This window comes from Ambystoma mexicanum, chromosome 2p (assembly GCF_040938575.1).
Source record: "Ambystoma mexicanum isolate Mex_15411 chromosome 2p, UKY_AmexF1_1, whole genome shotgun sequence".
NCBI lineage: Eukaryota > Metazoa > Chordata > Amphibia > Caudata > Ambystomatidae > Ambystoma > Ambystoma mexicanum.
Window position 1 is genome coordinate 1,136,050,408 of NC_090923.1, and position 21,665 is coordinate 1,136,072,072.

Sequence of the window (21,665 nt, forward strand, 5' to 3'; positions counted from 1 at the left end):
TCTTCTCGTACCGGTCTCTCCTCGCCGAGGCCGGGTTCTTCATGAGGGACAGCCCCTCGTCCCAAACCAACAGAGGGACAGACAGTACAGTTTTCCTCTTGGCCTCCCGCGCCAGTAGAGGAAACCTTCCATCTCCTCGGGGGTCAGTTGAAACATCCCAGAGGCCCTAGTAATCATGGCGTGGAAGGAGCCAATCTCGTCGGATGGCTAGGCCCGGGGCACCGGCGACGGGAGGTCCCCTCCGTCGTCGTCGTATCCGGTTCCGTCTCGTCCCTCAGAGGAGGGGATTGGTGAAGGGTGGCAAGGAGGTGAGGATGGACTCCTCTTGCCGGGGGGGGGAGTGGGCGGGGTGGGAATGCCGTTGATCTCTCGCTGGCGACAGGGGCATCCTTGTCCGGATCTCTGAACATAAGGTGTGCAGTGCCTGTAAGATTTCTGCCGACACATCCACTGGGGGTGGTGGCGGTTGCTGAGGCTGCAACGGGAGCGGTGGCATTGGCGTGGCATCCTCTGGCTCCTCATCGCCCTGCTGCTCCTCCTCCGTATCTTCGCTGCTCTCAACATCTTCGCCGGGGGTTCTTCTCATTGGACCTGGCCTAGAAAACCGTTGTCCAGCATGGCCTTCAGGCCAGCAAGCTCCTCAGAGGAGATGTCCAAGCCCTGCACGACTACAGGCCCCCCCTCCCTCTTCTGCTTAACCAGCGGGGACGGTTTAGGGGAGATGATCGGCAGAAAAGACGAGTCCCTCCGCGCAGGCAGGGAAAAACTCGTTTTAGGGGTCGCCTCCTACGCACCCGCAGCCTTCGAAAGGGATGCCACCACTCCTCAAGGGAAGAATTCGCCCGGTTATCCTGGCCCTTCACGATCTTGGGCACGCCTGAGGCCTTCACTGGGGGGGGTGGGGGTGGGTGACATTTGGTTAGTGGCGGCGGCACAGAGCCCCCCTTGTCTTTCCCTGTTGGAATCAACTGGGACTTCTCCAGAAGTTTCCAGGGTGGTCCGACTTCCTCTTCGTCGCCGACCTGGAGCACTGACTCGTGGTTGAAGGGGATAGGGATGCGGTTCTGACCTGGCCGCCGAGGAGCCCGTCCCCAACGGTGCTCCCGGTGCGTTGCCTTATGTTGGGCCCCCGTCGCCGGGGTTCCCTCAAAGTTATTTGAAAACCGCTCCGATTTCCTCTTGCTGGGTGAGGCTTGGGGCTCACCCGCAGCCGGGGATCTTCGTTTGAAGCCACTCTAAGAGTGGCTTGCAACGGTCCTTCATGTTGTGTGGCACCATATCCTTGCAGAATGCACAGGTCTCCTCCACGTGCGTTTGGTCGGAATGTAAGCAGTAAAGGCACCGCAAGTGCCCATTGTCTAGGAAAATGGTCCGTAGTTCACATCCAGGGCAGATCCTGAACAGAGGCGTCGAGTCTCATTTGTCTTCAGCCATGTCCACGCGGGGTAGGCCTCAAAGAATCTTCTGGAATCCTCAAAGAAGGGAAAATAGATGAAAAATCACCCTTGAGGGGTGTAGAAAGCTCAAAAAAATGGTTCCCCGTTAGTTGGATGATGGACTGATGGAGCTTGAGGCTCGATTGACCGGACAAAAAAAAAAAGTAAACTCTTACAAAAAAATCGCAAAACGCAGTATAAGCTCGAGAGCTATACCATGAGGAGACCCAACACTTGAACGTGCGGTAAAAATCTGAAGATGGCTGCCAGAGGAGGGGCTTAGGTAGAGGGCAGTCATTGGCTGGGGGCAGTATGACCCAGAGCCCAGTGATTGGTTAGGAGAAAGACAGTTCAGAAGTGAAACTGATTTTTTCTTTACAGAGGATTCGCAGTCTGACGACGGGGAATATTCATGAGCATGTGAATCCATGCCAGACCCCATGCTGGAGAAGCACGCCTTGCCCGTCGCGTGACCCCCAGCGGAAACTGATCGCGGGGCTTGGCCTGATCTTGGGCCCCCACGGATGGAGCACCCTCAAAGGACTTAAAAGCCTGCTCTTGGGACCGGCCGGTCCTGGGCGAGGTACGCCTTGGCTTGTCGCACGGGGCAGAAGCCTTGGCGTGGAGCCACACCGCCAGCCTAATGTGACGATCTTTGACGGTTTGCTTGGAGAAACCAAGGCAGATTTCACAATCCGCTTCCCTGTGATCCGGATGGAGACACTAGAGGCACTGGAGGCATTTGTCCTCTACAAACATGTTCAGCAGTCCGCAGCTGGAGCAGAGCTTTAAGAGGGAGCTTCCCTCTCTCTTCTCCTCCGACATGGTCCCGAGAGCAGAGTAGGCAGACGGCCTTCTGGCATCTTCGACGATCACACAGCAAAACACGATGACTCCCAACACTTGAACGTGTGGTAAAAGCTGAAGATGGCTGTAAGAGGAGGGGCATAGGGAAAGGGCAGTCATTGGCTGGTGCAGTATGACCCAGAGCTCAGCGATTGGTTTATAGGAGAAATACAATTTGTAAGTGATTCTTTTACCGAGGATTCCAGGGCTGATGGGGAATATACACGAGCATGTGAATCCATGCCAGACCCCATGAGAAACCTACTTTATTATGTGTAGTTCCTAATGCAATGCAACATACGGTTGGTCTGATCGGTTTAGAATATGGTCTACCTATATCACACACAAAAAGCACCTAGAGGCCATGACAGTTCGGTGCTACACAAACATTGCATACAAAAATCACCACCCAAAACAACTTTGTGAAATAAATGTACACATTAAATACACAATCTGACCCAATCACCAGCACTACTGCAATGCCACCTTTCCCAGATCAGCAATTAGTTCAGCCCTAGTTTGGATTCTAGTCCAATCCCATTTAAACAAGGACTATAGTCACTCACCCCTCGGTTCCCAGCCTGACCCCAGTTCTGCTGTTGCTGCACATATGGTCGATTATCATATCCTCTTCCTGTGCCACCACCTATAGGAAAGGCATACATTAATTACAACTGTCAATTGTACAGCATCCAGTAAGATTATAGATGTTTAAAACAGTGAACTGAAAAACAGAAGTAAAATAACTAGTTCATTGGATTCAGTCTTATACAATATTGAGTTAAAGGTCAGGGCTATAACTTCTAAATGGAAGGGCTGCGGAAAGGGGGTGCTCCAGGGGCAGTAAACTCCTCAGCGGGTTACCTTCTTTGGAATAGCCTCCCCTCCCTCTACGTCATGAGCAGGACCTCCTTAAGTTCCGAACAAGCCTCAAGACCTTCCTCTTCACCTCTTCCTTCACTCCCCTGCTAATCGCACGTTAGCTTATCTGAAGTGCAGGGCCCTTATGCACCCTTGGGGCCCTGACCACCCACTTCTTAGCTAAGCTGCTACCCATCCACTGCACTTGCTTTGGTTCACCCTCCCATTGGAGGTTGCTCTTACCTACTGCATGGCACTTCACCTGCTGCTCAGCATGAGCACCACAGCACCTACCCCACACCCCTTATCTTGCACATTCTGAACACCCACAAGGCATCGCAGCATAGTCTTCCCCTCCCCACTTATCTTCTCTTGTTAATTTATCATTGTTGTAATAATTTTTTTCTCCATCATCCCAGGTCCCCTCCCGGTTCCCCTGTGGGTGCTTTGAAACAGTATTCAATTCCTGTATAAGCACCCAACAAGGGAACAAAGAGTTGGGTTTGCACCCCACCACCTAGAGAAGAAAAAAAAGAAAAAAGGTATTTGCTAGTAAGTAGATCTAGAATGTATGTACTGTTAGGGAAACAAACAAGGAGAACACGTTTTAATTGTATTCCAACTCTACAAATAGCCACTAGATGGCACTCAGCGAGCAACGAAACAAAGAACACATATGGAACAAGTTACTTACCTGTAACTGTTCTCCAGCATGGGTCTGATATGGATTCAAATGCTCATGATCCGTCAGGCTGGGAATCCTCTGTAAAATAGAAATCGGTTAGTTTCATTTCTGAACTGTCTTTCTCCTAACAACCAATCACTTGAGCTCTGGGTCATACTGCCCCCAGCCAATGACTGCCCTCTACCTAAGCCCCTCCTCTGGCGGCTATCTTCAGATTTGGTAGCACGTAAAGAGGCAGTAGGACCAAGTGAAGAGCCGCAGAGAGGTAGGCAGGAGGGTTCACATGTGAATCCATGCCAACCCCATGCTGGAGAACAACAGTTACAGGTAAGTAACTTGTTCCTTCTCCAGCATGGGGTCTGGCATGGATTCACATGCTCATGAATAAAGAATACATAGCAGTACACACATGCACAACCACGGGAGGTGGCAAAGGCTCAATATTAAGCATCACATCAAACTCAACATTAAGCATCTTACCTCCTCACCAGGCTCACCTCAGGCGAACAGGTTGCGCAGCACTGCTTGGCCGACCCTGGACTCCTCCCTGGAATCCCGGTCGACGCAGTAGAATTTCGTGAAGGTGTGCGTCGACCTCCACGTAGCAGCCCTGCATATGTCCAGCAGGGGCACACCAGATAGGAACGCCGTGGTAGCTGCGATCGCTCTGGTGGAATGGGCTCTCGGACGGCCAGGCAGCGGTCGGTTTGCCAACCGATGACAGTACATGATACAGCCGGAGAGCCATCTGGAAATGGAAGCCTTCGAGAGAGCCTTCCCCTGATTGACAGGTCCAAAGTTCAAAGAGTTGTGATGTCTTCCGAAAACACTTCGTGCGGTCCACGTAGAACTTCAGCGCTCTAGCCACATCCAGCGAGTGCAAAGTCCTCTCAGCCGGCGACGAAGGCGACGGGAAGAACACAGGCAACACCAAGGGTTCGTTGAGATGGAAGTCCGACGGTACTTTGGGCATGAAGGAGGGGTGCGTCCTGAGCACTACCCTCGTGTCGTGAAAAGTCAAGTACGGGGCCTTGCAGGAAAGGGCCTGGATCTCTCCCACTCGTCGTGCGGAGGTGATGGCCACAAGAAACGCTGTTTTCCACGACAGAAATTTCAACGGAGCTGAGTGCAGAGGCTCGAACGGAGGTCCCATGAGCTTGGTCAGCACCACGTTGAGCTCCCAAACCGGGGCCGGAGCCTTCACCGGCGGGAACGATCTGAACAGTCCCTTCATGAACTCTTTCACCAGACGATGAGACCACAAGGACGTCCGCCCCGTGGTTCTGGTGTATCGGGAGATCGCAGCAAGATGAATCTTGATGGACGCGTGTGCCAGTCCAGCTTTGGCCAGCGTCAGCAGGTACGGCAGTACTTGGGGGGCCGTAATCCGTAGAGGGTTAATCTTCTGTGCGTGGCACCAGACAGAGAACCTCTTCCATTTGTGTCCGTAGCATTTAAGAGTCGAGGACGCCCTGGCCTTTGCAAGAACCTCTCTGCAGTCGGCCGGTATGTCGTATCCTCCAAACTCTAGCGCTGCAGGAGCCAGGCCTGCAGGTTCAGCGATTTCGGGTCGTGGTGGAGGATGGCGCCTCCTTCTCTGGAGAGTAGATCCGCGTCCACCGGCAGCTTGATTGGCGGGGACGCTGATAAGTCCAGAAGGTCCGGGAACCATATCTGCCTCGGCCACGCAGGTGCGACGAGGATCATCCTGCACCGTGACCTCTTGAGCTGGTTGACGAGCCGGATTAGCAGTGGCAAAGGAGGGAACGCGTAGAGGAACAGGCCCTCCCAGGGGAACGAGAAAGCATCGCCCATGCTCCTCGCCTGGGGAAACCTGCTGGCGAACCTCCGGCACTTGGAGTTCGTCGCCGTCGCGAACAGGTCGATCTGGGGTGTGCCCCACCGTCGGAAGAGGCGATCCACTAGATCCTGCCGTAGCTCCCACTCGTGGCACGAGCGCAGCTCCCTGCTGAGTGAGTCGGCAATGGTGTTTTTTATCCCTGCCAGATGAAACGGCACCAGAAATATCCTTTGGGCGATGGCCCAATGCCACAGGTCCTGCGCCTCCTTGGACAGTGCTGGGGACCTGGTTCCGCCCTGTTTCCTGATGTAAAACATGGTGGTGGTGTTGTCGGTGAAGATCCTCACCACCTTGCCCTTGAGGGACGGAAGGAAGGACCTGAGGGCCCAAAACACTGCACGGAGCTCCAGGACGTTGATATGTAGGGATTTCTCCGTCGGGAGCCAAAGGCCTCTTGCGTGCAGATTTTCGGTGTGCGCTCCCCACCCTTCCAGGGAGGCATCCGTGGTCACTGTCTCCTGGTGGGCTGGGGTCTGGAAGTCCAAGCCCGCCGTCAGATGCGCGCGGGTGCCCCACCACCGGATCGCTCGTCGGAAACTCTCGTCGAGTGTGATCCTTTCCTCGAAGCTGCCCGTCGTTTGGATCCAGCGCGCGTCCAGGAACTCCTGCAACGGGCGCATCCGGAGCCTGCACATGGGAATGAGGTAGATGCAGGAAGACATCATTCCGAGGAGGGACTTGATGGACCTCACCTTGGCCGCGTCGGCCACCAACATCCGCTGCACCTTGCCCAGGATGGTCCTGGTCCTCTCCTACGACGGGGAGGCCAGAAGGGACACTGTGTTGAGCCTCGCTCCCAGAAACAGAGCGTCTTGCGCGGGTACCAGGTGGGATTTGGCGTAGTTCATGGAGAATCCCAGGTCCGTGAGAAGTTGGACGGTCCTTGCCGTGTGAACCACGGCGAGCTCCCTCGTCTTGGCTCGGATGAGCCAGTCGTCCAGGTAGGGGTAGACGTGGACCCCCTTGCGGCGCAGCTGCGCCGCCACCGGTGCGAGGCACTTGGTGAATACCCTGGGTGCCGACCGTAGTCCGAAGGGGAGGGCTTTGAACTGGTAATGACGCCCTTGGACCACAAACCTGAGGAATTTTCGGTGCCCCTTTAGGATGGGAATATGGAAGTAGGCATCCTCCAAATCCAACGACGACAGGAAGTCTCCTTCCTCCAGCTGACCCAGGACGTGCTGGAGGGTGACCATCCGGAACTTCTGCGCCTTGATGAACTTGTTCAGACGCCGCAGGTCCAGGATGGGGCGCCATCCCCCCGTCTTCTTCTTCACGAGGAAGTATCTCGAGTAGACTCCGGAGCCCCAAAGCCTCTTTGGGACGAGTTCGATGGCGCCCTTCCTGAGCATCGCTTTTACCTCCAGGAGAAGTTGAGGGACGTGAAGTTCTTTCCTGGCCACGGGGGGGACGCGCGGGCACCTTCTCTGGAACTCGAGCGCGTGGCCCCGGGCCAAGGCGTCCAGCACCCAACGGTCGGTGGAGATGGACTCCCACACGCTGACGAAGCTCGCCAGCCGGCCTCCCACCGGGGTGCTTCGGTGGGGGCCCGACCCCACGGCCGGTTCAATCCTGCTTCGACGAGGCTTTGCCGCCTTGACGACGACGGCGGGGTCCGCCAGACTTGCCTCGTCCTCTGTAGGCCTCCTGAGACGACGAGCGGGCCGCTTGACGGTAGGTGGAGAAACCGCCGCCGGAACCTTTGGAGGCGCCCTTGCCTCCGCTGCTCCGAAAGGGCGTCCGTCGTTGTTGCAGAACTCCCAGGGCCCGGGCCGTCTCAGTGTCCGCTTTAATGGCCTGAAGGGAATCGTCCACTGTTTTCCCAAACAGGTTGTTCCCATCGAAGGGCATGTCCAGGACTCTGGTCTGAACGTCTTGACGGAAGTCCGTAGCCTTGAGCCATCCACGCCGCCTAAGGCAAACGCCGTTGCCCAACTGGCGGAACCCAGTGTCGGCGATGTCCGTCGCAACGGTAATGGCGTGGTCCGAAGCCACCTCACCTTCCTGCAGGATCTCCAGGGCCTCTGTCCTCTTGTCGTCCGGCAGGAAGTCCAGCAGGGGAGCCAGTTTGTACCAGAGCTCCCTGTCGTAGCGGGCCACGATAGCCAAGGCGTTGGCCGCTTTAATCGTCGTCGCTGCCGACGAGATGACTCTGCGTCCCATAGCGTCCAATTTCTTTCCCTCACCGTCCGGTGGGGAAGTCGATGTGGAGGCCGCACCCCCCATCCCGCTTTCTTCCTGGCCGCCGCGGAGACGACGGAGTCCGGGGTAGGCTGCGCCCGGAGGCACAGGGGGGCCGTGTCCGGGACCCGGTACTTCTTCTCGTACCGGTCTCTTCTAGCTGGCGTCGTGGAAGGGTTCTTGAGGAGGGTGAGGCCCTCATCCCAAATGTCGTCCAATAGAGGCACTGAGAGGACCGTCTTCCTCTTGGCCTCGCGCCGCTGATAAAGGAAACCTTCCTTCTTCTCCTCAGGGCAGAGTTGAAAAAGCTCGGATGCCCTGGTGATCATGGAGTGGAACGATCCAATCTCGTTGGGCGGAGAAGCCCTGGTGGGAGGCGACGACGGTACATCCTTGTCGTATACCTCGTCGTCCGTACCCGTCGCTGCCGTGTCAGTCCCCGTATCATCCCCTCGGGTGGACGGGGAGGAGGGCTGGACGGGGCGCGACGGCTGAAAAGGAGGTGGAGGGTGGATCCTTCTTTTCTTAGGGGGAACACCAGAAGGTCCCGGTTCTGGGTCCCCCGACGGGGGAGGTTCCTCCGTCGGCAACGGTAGTCTCGTCCTTATCTCTGAGCATAAGGACTGTATAGCCAACAAAATGGCCGCCGAGTTGTCTTGCGGTGCTGGCAGAGGGGAATCCGACGGGCGATCAGGGGCCCCGTCGGTACCCTCGACGATGTCGTCGTCACCTGCGTCGGGATCCATCCCGACGGGCCGGTCTTAAGACCTCGACCAGTTCCTCCTCCGAGGTTGAAGCCGAATCTACGACGACGCCCTGCCCCCCCTTTCTCTTCCCCTCGGGGGATTTCACGGGGGTCCTATCGATGGGCACAAAAGAGGACTCCCTCCGAGGTGGCAGGGAGACTCTGAGCCCCGAGGTAACCACCACTGGTGTAGCCTGCACAGGCTGAGCCAAGGCCGCCGCGACAGTTTCGATAGAGGGCTTGGCCGGATGGATTAAGGCCTTCACCACCTTAGGTGCGCTCACCGCCTTATCCTTGAGGGGGGGGACACCGCCTCGCTCCCCCTCCGATGGGGCCTTCGAGCTCGACCGGGGCCTCTCCAGGAGATTCGCCGGGTGCTCTGCCTTCCTCTTACCCGTTGGCTCGTGGCTGATGGTGCCGGGGAGGGTGCGCCCTGCCTGGCGCCCGTCGAGCCGACCGTTCGGCGCTCCCGGTGCCAGCGGACTCGCGGTACTTGGCCTTATGTTGGACCCCCGTCGCCGGGGCGTCCTCAAAGGTCTTAGAAGACCGCTCAGATTTCTTCTTCTTCTCGCCCGACGGGCTCTTCCCTTCTAGCCAGTTGGCGAGACGTTGATGGCGGTCCTTCATGGTCCGCTCCGACATGTTGCCGCAAAACGCACAGTCCTTCTCCACGTGCGTCTTGTCCTCATGTAGGCAGTAGAGACAAAAAGAGTGTTTGTCCTCCTTGAAGACGTTCTGCAGCTGGCATCCAGGGCAGACCCTGAACAGCTTTCCGGGCGTCGAGCTTCCCTTCTCCTGGGCCATGACCGGGCCTGAGAAACTTCTGGAGTCCTCCAAAAGCGTAGCTTGACGAAATCTTCACCCTTGAGGGGCGCAGATGAATCCGACACGGGTCCCCGTTGATCGGATAGAGAGTCGGTGGAGCTTGAGGCTCTTTTGACCGAAAAAACGAAGTTTTTGAGAAAAAACGTGAAAAAAAAGCACTAACGCTCGAGAGCAATAGCACGAGGATCCCAACACATGAACGCGCGGTAAAAATCTGAAGATGGATGCCAGAGGTGGGGCTTAGGTAGAGGGCAGTCATTGGCTGTGGTCAGTATGACGCAGAGACCAGTGATTGGTTATTACTACGAAAGTCAGATCAGAAACGAAACTGATACTGGTTTTTTCTTTACCGAGGATTCCCAGCCTGACGACGGGGAATATTCATGAGCATGTGAATCCATGCCAGACCCCATGCTGGAGAAATTAAGTGTTTTACCAAGAAACTTTGAGTGTCAGTCTATTTGAATACTTGTGATTGTAGACCTCTGTAACCTCATTACAAGCTCACATTTCCTCGAGATGAGCCTGGCTGCTCAGCTCGCTACCAAAAACTGCGTGGTACAGACTTACAAAGGTTGGTTTTGCTTACACCTGTAGTCATAGTTGTGTGTAGTGGTCCCAGGGGGTACTGCATGCAAACTTTGCCTAACAATGGAGCTTGAGGATCGCAAAATGCAGTAAAAGTACGAGAGCTATAGTACGAGGACTCCCAACACTTGAACGTGCGGTATAAATCTGAAGATGGCTGTAAGAGGAGGGGCTTAGGTAGAGGGCACTCGTTGGCTGGGGGCAGTATGACCCAGTGATTGGTTGTTAGGGGAAAGACAGTTTGGAAACTAAACTGAAACAGATTTTTTTTCTTTACAGAGGATTCACAGCCCGACAGGGAATATTCATGAGCATGTGAATCCATGCCAGACCCCATGCTGGAGAACAGTTTTAAAAAACAGTTTGTGTTTCACTCTTGAGATTCACTGTCCTTCCCTGAAGCGCTGCTCGCATCAACGAGCCCCTTCAACAGAATCAACATGAGTCTTTCCAGCAGGTGCACAGTTTCTTATCTTTTAAAGGCGCTGCTTTTTCAGGCTAGTTCACAAACATGTTTTCACAGATAAAATCAAACGTGCAGACACTCGCAAAAAGCGGAGCTCCCACCAGTAATAGTTGACTGCTGTTCTCCTTCAACTCGCTCAGACTTCTGACTTCAAATTGTCCAAAAAAGGAAGGCCTAAGGGGATCTAACAAGAAATATGACTGTCTTATGTAAGAGTTACGATGAAAGGCAGTTTAGAATGACCTGCCTTGAAGAATCAGCCTTCAACACTCCAAATGAGATTGCAGCTGAGTGAGGCCACCATCTTGGCCTGGGTTAGAGCCCGATCCTCCATTTTGCATAAACAACTCTGCACATCTCTGTGAACATGCTTTAAGGAAAACAGGCATCCGTTTAACATTGCGCACAAGACCAAAACCCACATATGTATATGTTCCATAGACTCCACGTAACCTAACCCTTCCACCATGACCCCTGATGTCCCTGACAAAGAGGGAAGCGCTGTCCTTCTCGTCCAACATGATCCATGCAATGTAGGCCTGAAGAATCTTCTGGAAGCCTCCAAGAAGAACACTTGACAAAAACAGCCCCCGAGGCGCGCTGCAGAATCCGAAAAATTGATCCCCGTTAGTCGGAAAGATGATTGATGGTGCACACAGGCTCGATTGACCAAAAAGTAGAGTAACTCTCAAAAAGCTAAAAACGCAACAAAAATCTTGAAAAGCGAAGCACGAGAATGCTCAACAATTGAACGTGCAGTAAAAATCTGGAGATGGCTGCCAGAGGAGGGGCTTGGGTAGAAGGCGGTCATTGGCTGGGGGAGGTAGGACCCAGAGTTCAGCAAATGGTTTATAGCAGAAAGACAGTTTGGAAACGAAACAAACTGTTTTTTTTACCAAGGATTCCCAGCCTGACTGGGAATATTTATGAGCATATGAATCCCTGCCAGACCCCATGCTGGAGAACCTTGCTCCTGGTCCTTGGTGGTGGTGGTGACGAAAGGGAAGACGTCTGGCGGGCTTCTGGGGCAGCACTCAAGAGAGAGAGGGACTTAGCAGCAATGCATTTCTGTTGATTCAGCGACTCTGGTTTTGGCGCCTTTATCTCAGTCCCAGAGAAGAAAGAAAAGCTCTGGTTAGAAGTTCCTTGATCCCTCTGTCCTAGACCCTGGTGAGGGGACTCTAGATGTACATTTCCTGCTTCTATAGGGTCCACTGGATCGTCACAAAGTTTCGACCGTGTTCACATTTTGTAATATAATGCACTCACAGATCGAGGTACCCCAGGTATTGGGCTTCTGCAGCCTTGGAAAGTCACAGCAAGTCGGGGGTTGCGCCAAAATAGAGAGTTTGTCTTAAGGCTAATTGGTCCCACCAGCCAGAGTGAGGAAGCTGCCCCGTGCAGGTCCCCCTGTCGATTCAAAAACAGGGTCAGCACAGCTACAGGGCTTCACTGGGCACTTTGTGGTCCAGGAGGGTGCTAATGGCGTCTTCTGCTTCGGCTGTTGTCCTCCAAACCTCGCTTTTAAAGCAAGTTCCCATTCATTCACAGCCCAAGGCTGCCAATCGCAGAGCAGGGTGGTTGTCCTCCAGGACAGCCAGCTGGCCAATAGAAACTGATTTCACTCAGGCACACCTAGAGACAAAGGACAGGGAAGTTTCTGGACCCTCCCTCAGCTCCTGCCTTTCCAGACACACTGAAGCCTGGGCGGGCTTCGGGGCTGAAGCCCGCGAAAGGCAGAACACACAAAGGACTCAAACCTGATGCGAACAGAGTCAAAGCCCAGAAGAAACTAACGGACAAGAAATGGCAAAAAAAAGACGACCAAGGCCATGTTGTGAAAATGAAATCATTGGGTGCTGTACTGCAGCTGAGGGATCAGCCTGTAGCTACAGGTCAGTCACCAGGTAGTAACAAAGAAACCACTGCCACTAGACATTCAAATGAGTTAGTGTTACAAACTGTTACATGAGGAATGAAATCAAGGAGTTACTATGTAAACCCCCCAACAGCACTCCACATAGGGTGGTGTGTGTGTGCTGGACCCATAAAGTAGAAGGTAAGTAACACAGGGGTCATCTTACTATTCTTGGGAACAGTAGTACACCCAAGAAAAGGTAGTTAAACCTTGAGAAGTCCAATGGCACTGCACAAAAGGTGCAGTGTGTCACAATGCAAAAGCAGATGCCTATGGGGTTAACCAGACTGCATAAAACGGTAAGGAACAACGAAAATCATAATCAGGAAAATGCACGAGTGAGTGAGAAAAAGGCCCCACCCAGGAGTACAAATTAAAAAGCCCCGAGTCCAGCCAAAGGGCTGGGGATCTCTAAGGTTAAAGGGAATTGGCAAAGAAATGAAAAAGTTGCCCTAACACACCTTGAACTGGTTTGGCTAAAGGAGTTGTCCCCGTCACAATATAGGTTGGCCATCTATGCATCTGTCCACCAGGCCAGAGCATAGAAAATCTTAAGGTAGGGAAAAGGGCAAAGGACAAGATGGCTTAATGACAGGGCAAAAAAATATGCGACAGCCTTTTAGAGTATATGTTACTTTAAATACATTATGCAATTGAACGTAAAAGTGCACAGGTCGAAAGTGAAGTAGAAAAATATCCAATGCCACCAGCATCTTGGACACAAGTAACACAAACGTTACTAAAAGAAAAGAAAAGAAAAAAAAAAAGAAATAAAAGTTCCCCTGCCACACTCCACTTTAAGGTGTTGTAGGCAGCCTAAAAGCTAGGAATTACATTAAATGAGAAAGGGACCACCTGCATTGGTAGCTGTAGTGACTGAACTACCCACAAAACAGATTAGCTAGACAAGATCAGTAATGCAAAAAGGGCTTACACGCATTCAAAAGTCAGGACAAGAATCAAAAGCAAACGTTTGGGGGTTCCTTTGATGCCAACAGATGGACAGCTGCAAAAAGAAATTATTACTGAACAATGACACAAGGAGGATGGAAGCGAACAGAACTTGTACCATGAGGAACAGCCATTTGGAATATATGGTACCCTGAAAGGCTTTCGCAAGGTAAAAAAAACAAAAACAAAGCCCAATTAAAATAAAAATGTTTAAAAAAAAATTACAAAAAAAAAATCACTGGGAAAAGGGTGGAAAATGGTTCAGAGTCATAGGCCTTCTCCATACACAACGAAAGTAACTGGCAAAATACCATTCAATGTGGCTTATTATGTAATACAAAATTAAAGATGAAAACCAAAGGGAGACATTCCCAGCACTGGTAGTCATTGGTATTGACCAGGGCTCCCCAAACGAAATGAGAGAAGTAGCTGAGAGACAAAAGATCCTACAATTTGATCCAGAAAGAAAGCAGAAGTACGCTGGGGGGGGTGTCCACTTAATTAAATTGAGGAAAGTTGGAGAATGAGCCACTCCCTCCCACATACTCACTCAGACACCCAGGGTCTCGAACCAAACAATTGCCAAAATTGCAGAAGTTGTGCTATACAAGACCATTTTACAATGAAACTCCTAGAAATACAACCAGAGAAAAGAACACGTCTCTTTCTCACATATCAGAAAAAGAGGATTCTGAATGGCATTTGTGCCAACTATACCCTGAAGTAAGATGTACCCCAGTGACGTACCATTGTTGCCCTGGCCGAAACCACGGTGGGGTCGGTTTCGGTTGTTACGCCTGTTTGCCCGCTTTTCTTGGGGTGGAAGCACTTTCAGGGCCTCCTCTCGGGTTGCAGCCACTAGCTTCTCTGCCTCTTCCTTCTGCAGCTCAACATACAGCACCTCGTCCACATAGTCACATCGCTCAGGAAGTGAATAGTTTGCTGTAAGGAGGAGGTAACAGGTTTATGAAAGGGTAAATCAAGCAGATGGGGAAAACATTGCAACATCAGGAGATCAAAGTAAAACCTAAAAAGGTACATAAGGCATTACACATACTGGCGCAACAAAGCTGCACTTCAGACCTTAACTTCTGCACACGTGTTGCAGAATTGAGAGCAGTAAGAAACAGTAAACGGCAAGGTGCAAACATTTAAACAGGTGCCCAAAATTATAGATAAACTATGCACAAAGCTGCACAAGCTATCGAACACAACGGAGGCAGTACTTTCCAGCCAAATGCTAGTCAACCAGAGGTCGAAAATACAAGAAACCTCAGGTGAATGGCCGCTGTATCTTTGCCTCAGAATTGTTATACTTTCATTTGATGGGTGTTCAAAATCAACCCTGGAGTGGATTTTATCATTGTAAACATGGAAACAGATCTAGCAAAACCTACTCAAGGTAAGGTAGCAGAGTGGCAAGGCTTAGTCCCAGGAGTGCTGTGAAAGTGGTTTAGTGCTAAAATGAGTCCACAAAGAACACCAAAAATAATTCCAGTTAGACCGGTAAATACAAAATTATACAATGATAAGACCTTTAAAATTTACTCTAAGCAAGTAAAACCTCTAGGCAAATATTGTACCCTCTTGGACCACCACACACAATTAGGACCACAGGTGTAAGCCAAGCCAATCTTTGGTATAAGTCTGTACCACACAGTTTTTGGTAGCGAGCCGAGTAGCCAGGCTTAGCTCAAGAGTGAATGTGAGCAGTACAAATCATTACACAGAGGACTTTCAATCACAGTGGTTGAAGTGGACACTTCTTCTCAAGGTTTCTTAGTAAAATCACTTATTCATTTATTACACAATCGTTAATGTTAAAGGATATTTGTACCGTGCACTAGCACCACCGAGTGGTGCTCTGGCGGCTCTGAAAAAAGGGGGCCCGAGTTAGTGGGAATAAGCTGGAAAAGTGCAAGTGAGCAGTGATGTGCTGTTGGCAGCCTCCGCCCGATGCTCTGCTGGCTGGGCTTGGGGTGTTCCATGGCCGGCAGTCGTCGTGTGCTGTTGTGCAAGTCTATGTGTGGTTTGTTTGGTTATTGCAGTGTAGTGAAGTTTGTGCGGATTGCTGGTTGTGTTTGGTTAGAGTTTGAGGGGTGTATGCAGAGGGATGAAGTTGTTAGTAGATTGGTTAGTTGGCATTGCTGTTATTGCAATTATGTCTAGGTGAGATGCTTGCTATCATTCACTATTCCATCTGGGTGTGGTACTTGCACATTTTTAATATTCTGTCTAGTTGTGAGGCAGGCTAGTGATCACGATTCCATCCAAGTGTGGCACCTGTCACCATACACAGTTTCATCCTAAGTGTGGCACGTGCTAACATCCACAATCCCGTCCAGATGTGACGCAAACTAAAGTTAGGAATTCTATCCAAGTGTGGCACATGCTAACAATTCACATTGCTATCTAGATGCAACGCAGGCTATGTTAAGAATTCTCAGTGTGGTGCATGCTAATCATCATGATCCCATCTAGATGCGACGCTGGCTAATCTTCACAGTTCTCTCCAGGTGTGGCACTAGCTAACATTGGTAAAGTAAGTTAGTGTGTATTGCAAGGCAACATTTACAGTGGTCACAAGTCTCTCCAAGTATGCATTATGTAAGTCAATGGCAGTCTATGCTATGGGGAGGTAAGGTAGAGTGGCACGGCTTTCTGGAGTAGAGTAATTGCTCTACATGCAACACAGTTTTTGTTGGCGTCTGCTGGCTTCCCCTGCAGACACTTTCCGGATCCGCCTCTGTTGGAGTCGCCCTTTGCCTCGGGGTCATTCGCCGCAGGGGCTGCACGGGCAGAGGGCTGCTCTGGGATATGGTGTCATGAGGCGAGGTGGACCAATCTGGTTGCGTGATAGGGTTGGGAGGCGGGGCAATATGTGCCGGGAAAGCGGGCATGGAAAGGGAAACACGCCGCGCACAATTAACTTTTTAGAGTACTAAATGTTGATTTTGGGAGCAGGCTATGGGGATGGGCAGCGCACCCTAACCTGGCCTCATGTGGCTGGAGAAAACATTTTACTAGAAGGAGGCAACTTAATATTATATACCAATACACTTCAATACAAACCTCTAAGATTTTAAGACAGTTTGAGTTCCCCTGAAATAGGAGCCAAAATGGCAGTTCAGTTACTTAGAAGTGAGCAAAAAGGCACAAGGTAAGTAAAATAGATCACATATACTCGTTAGACAGTGCAAAAGGTTTCATTCACCAGAAGAGTTCAAGTCAATGGGCTAGTGTTCTGGATAGGAAAGAGCAGTTCTGGTATCAAACGGTAAAGTCTTTACAAAAGTTCTCAGAAGTAGTTTAGGCGAAAAATAATCATTTTTTGGGTCACAAGCTGATTAGGTCTGCAAGTTGGGAAAGTTTCACAAACTTTCACCGCCAGAGTGGCGTCCTCTCAATCGGGTTGGCACAGTAACTTAGTATGAAGAAACAAATTCAGCTGAAGTTGTTGGTTGCTGGCAGTTACTTCAGAGCTCACTGTTCCTGAGCCTCAGTCGTGGGGACAAGAGGGAGGACACCGGGTGGACTCCTGCACTGCATCGGATCATCGGAAAACGCAAAAAAAATGAGTCACTTCAGTTCGAGTAGCTGTTCTTCAAGAACACAAGCTGGTGTCCTTCCCCCTGGTTAATCCTAACCAGCTTTGAGAATGGTATTCAGGTGGCTTACCTTGAAGGGGCTTCTCTGTCAAGATGCAATTCGGACCTGCAACAGGGCTTCACCGGGCAAACCAACGGTCCAGGAGTTGCAGCAGCCGTCCTCTTCCAGCTCTTCTTCGGTTCCTTCGTTCCCGTTTAGTTTATTATTTGTATAGTGCCACCTGGCCCTGGGGCATCCAGGCGCTTGAATTAAATACAGCATGTCAAAATACAACATAGTCCACAGATGGACAATAAATAGAGTTAGACCAATGTCAGGCAGATACAGGTAATATGCAAGGTGTGGCAAGCATGAGTCATATGAAGTAATGCAAACTTTACATGGTTGCAGGTAGTGGGTATAGTAGCAGTGTGGTGTTAGGATTTCTGGGCTTCCCTGGTCAGTAACCAGGATTTGGTGCTGTGTCTGAATCGGTTAAAGGAAGGTCCAGATCTAATGTCCAATGGTAGTGAGTTCCAGAGTTTACTGGCGAGCACGGGGAAGCTTGAGCCGCCTGCTTTTTGAAGCTTGGGTCTGGGGATAGTTAAACAGTGTGTTTGGGCTGATCTGGTTGGGCGTGGTGGGTTGTGTTGTGATAAATTGTCAGATAGGTATCTGGGTGCTTGGTCGGATAGACATGTGTGAGCAAGAGCGTTTTATGTTCAATTCTCCGAGGTATGGATAGCGACTAGCAGGATCGTCTGGTGTCAGATATGTTTGGGTATGTTCAGGGCTGCTCGCAGGGCGTTATTTTGGATAATTTGCAGCTTGTTAATTTTTTTTGGCTGGTATCCAGGTATAATGCGTTGCAGTAATCTACTTTGGAGAGAACTAGCATTCTGGCTAGTGTAGTGCAATTGGAGGGTGAGAGGTATGGTCTGCTGGCATTGATGAGCTTACAGGTGTAAGCAGTGGCGGATGAGATGGCGTTGATCTGTCTGGTCAGTGTGAGGGATGAGTCAAGGTAGATACCAAGGGTTTTGATGCTGTTGGAGACAGATGTTTCCGTCAATAGTGAACGATTGATAGAGTTTGTCCAGTTTGTTGAGTCTGGTTTGGGTGCCTAGGAGAAGAAGTGCAGTCTTGTCATCGTTGAGAGAGAGGCCGTGCTTGGCCTTCCATTCTTGGATAATGGAATAGATGTTATTGTGTGCTGTGCAGGTGGTGTAGTCGCCTGTTAGTGGTATAAGTATTTGAGTGTCGTCGGCGTAATTGGTGTAGATGACACTCAAGCGGTCCAGTATGTCGAAGAGTGGTTTTGTAAATATATTGTAGAGTGTGGGGGAGACGCAGGAGCCCTGGGGAACACCGCATGTGACTGGGTCTGGTTTGGCGGAGGCTGTGGGAGCAAAGACCCTCATGGATCTGTTGTTCAGGAAGGACTGGATCCAAGCATTGGCTTTGTCCGAGAATTTGACTGCTGAGGTTAGATGTTTGCAGAGGATGTCATGGTTGACCAGGTCGAAGGCAGCCGACAAGTCAAGGAGGAGAAGGAGTGCAAGTTTGCCATTATCTTTGATGTTGTCCATTTGTGTCTTGAGGTCAATCAAAGCAGTCTTGGTGCCGTGTTTAGGGCGGAATCCTGATTGAGTCCCAGTAGGTTGTTTTTCTCGAAGTGGTTCTGTATCTGTAGGTAGGCAGCTCTGTCAAGGATTTTTAGGAGGAAGGGAACAGTTGTGATGGGTCTGTAATTGATAGGGACACTGGGGTCGAGGGGGGGCTTCTTAAGTAGGGGTAGAACCCAGGAGTCTTTAAGGTTGTTGGGCACTACGCTGGATGTGAACGATGAATTGATAAGAGATGTGATGAATGGGGCAAGATGTTTGGCTGCGTCTTTATTGATGGGTGCTTGGACACTTGGAAGGTTTCAGCGAATTAATTATGGTGGTCGACTCCAGTCCAAGAGACTTGCCTTTTAAATAGTTTTCTACAAGTTGATTGGTCCCACCAACTCAAAAGGAAGAAGTCGTCCTTGAAGGGGCTTCTTTGTCGAGGTGAACTTGGCGATTCGGACCTGCAACAGGGCTTCACAAGGCAAACCAACGGTCCAGCAGGTGCAGCAGCCGTCCTCTTCCAACTCGTGTTTGGTTCTTTCGTTCCAGTAGTCGACTCTGCCTTTCAGTCCAAGAGACTCTCCTTTTAAACAGTTTTCTCCCATTCATTCCAGCCCAGCTGTCACTCAACTAGCAGGGTGACTGTCCTTGCCAGACAGTCAGCCAGCCAATCACACAAGAGTGCATTTGGGTCTCCTAGGAGACTAAGCACAGAGTTGCGGGCACCTCCCGCACTTCCTGCCCACCCCAGACACTCAGGCGCCATAGGTGGTCTTCAGGCCTGAAGCCTGCCAGAGGCATACAAACAAAGGGACCAAACCTGGTTTGGCGCGCAGAGACAAACTAGAAGGACCTTTCCAAAAAGAAATGGCGATAAGACGACCGGGACCTGTTTAAACAAAGGGGCTTTTGCCTTGGAAAAAGTCCTGCAAGCTTTTTGACTGTTCAAGTGCAGTGCAGGAGTCCGATGTCCTCCCTCTTGTCCCCACGACTGAGGCCCAGGAACAGCGAGATCTGCAGGAACTGCCCGGAACAGAGTCATCAGCTGCCTCTTTTTCTTCATTTGTAAAGGTACTGTAAAACCAGGCAGACTACTTACCTCTCACGTGAAAGTGAGAACTCTAGGCTGAAGAGGCGATCTACCGCCTTCTGGGCATTTGTTAGGCATGTTCTGTACGAATCCCCGGTCATTAGCCAGTTGTCGAGGTAAGGATAGACTGGGATGAGCAGCTACTAACACAGCAGTACCTTCCTGAACACCGGTGGAGCTGAAGCAATGCCGACGGGAAGAACCTTGAATTGATTGTGGCTGTCCTCCATCATGAACCTTAGGAACTTTGTGTGCTGGCAACATTGAACTATGTGTTAGGGAGAATTCTCAAAAATGTGCTAAGGAACAAGTTACTTACTTGTAACTGTTCTCCAGCATGGGTCTGGCATGGATTCACATTCTCCTGAATATTCCCCGTCAGGCTGGGAATCCTTGGTAAAGAAAAAAAAATCAGTTTCACTTCTGAACTGTCTTTATCCTAACAACCAATCACTGGTCTCTGGGTCATACTGCCCCCAGCCAATGACTGCCCTCCACCTAAGGCCCCTCCTCTGGCAGCCATCTTCAGATTTGGTAGCATGTAAGTGACAGTAGGACCAAGAGAAGAGCTGCAAAGGGGAACCCTCCCGCATGGGAGGGTTCCCTTGTGAATCCATGCCAGACCCATGCTGGAGAACAACAGTTACAGGTAAGTAACTTGCTCCTTCGCCAGATCCCCTGGCATGGATTCACATGCTCATGAATAAAGAATACATAGTAGTACACACACGCACAACCACGGGAGGTGGCAAGGCTCAACATTAAGCATCTCTTACCTCCTCACCAGGCTCACCTTCAAGCAAACAGGTTGCGCAGCACTGCTTGGCCGACTCTGGACTCCTCCCTGGAATCCCGGTTGACGCAGTAGAATCTCGTGAACGTGTGCGTCGACCCCCATGTAGCAGTCCTGAAGATGTCCAGCAAGGGCACACCAGACAGGAACGCCGTAGTTGCAGCGATCGCTCTGGTCGAATGGGCTCTCGAACAGCCAGGCAACGGTCGGTTCACCGACCGGTGACAATGGGTGATGCAGCCGGAGAGCCACCTGGAAATGGAAGCCTTGGAGAGGGCCTTGGTTTTACAGGGCCAAAGTTCACAAACAGCTGTGATTTCTTCCGAAAACACTTTCTGCAGTCCACATAGAACTTGAGCACTCTAGCCACATCCAGCGAGTGCAAAGTCCTCTCAGCCGGTGACGAAGGCAATGGGAAAAAACAGGTAACACCAAGGGCTTGTTGAGATGTAAGTCTGACGGCACCTTGGGCATGACGGAGGAGTGCGTCCGCAGCACCACCCTTGTGTCGTGGGAAGTCAAGTACGGTGGTTTACAAGATAGAGCCTGAATCTCCCCCACTCGTCGTGCAGAGGTGATGGCCACAAGAAAAGCGGTCTTACACGATAAAACCTTCAGCGGAGATGAATGCATAGACTCGAACGGGGGACCCATGAGCCTAGTCAGCACCACATCGAGCTCCCACGCCGGGACTGGAGCCTTCACCGGCGGGAACAAACGGAAAAGTCCTTTATATATTCCTTAACCAAGCGGTGTGACCATAGGGACAACCGACCTGGCGTTCTGGTGTAGTGGGAGAGCCGCCAGATGAACCTTGATGGAAGCATGAGCCAACCCTGCCTTGGCCAGCGACAGTAAGTACAGCAGGATCTGCAGAGCCGTAATCCGTAGAGGATCGAGTTTCTGTGCACGGCACCAGACTGCGAACCTCTTCTATTATGCCCGTAGCATTTCAGTGTAGACAAAGCCCTGGCCTTGGCAAGCACTTCCTTGTAGTCCGCCGGGATATTGTATCCTCCAAACTCTAGCACTGCAGGAGCCAGGCCTGCAAGTTCAGCGACCCTGGGTCATGGTACAGAATTGCGCCTCCTTCCCTGGAGAGAAGATCTGCGTCCGCCGGAAGCTTGATTGGAGGGGACGCTGACATGTACAGAAGGTCCGGGTACCATATCTGCCTCGGCCATGCCAGTGCGAAGATCATCCTGCACCGGGACCCCG

At 51.3% G+C, this 21,665-nt stretch overlaps 1 protein-coding gene across 1 annotated transcript in view; it reads right to left on the bottom strand.

The window, feature by feature from the left end:
* The window catches only part of HNRNPUL2 (heterogeneous nuclear ribonucleoprotein U like 2), a 225,324-nt gene that overhangs the window by 12,845 nt on the left and 190,814 nt on the right, over positions 1 to 21,665 (bottom strand). The window contains exons 11-12 of the mRNA XM_069645200.1: positions 14,111 to 14,305; positions 2,849 to 2,928 (exon numbers count right to left, since the gene is read on the bottom strand). Of these exons, the coding sequence (XP_069501301.1) occupies positions 2,849 to 2,928; positions 14,111 to 14,305 (275 nt within the window). The remainder of the gene's footprint in view (positions 1 to 2,848; positions 2,929 to 14,110; positions 14,306 to 21,665) is intronic.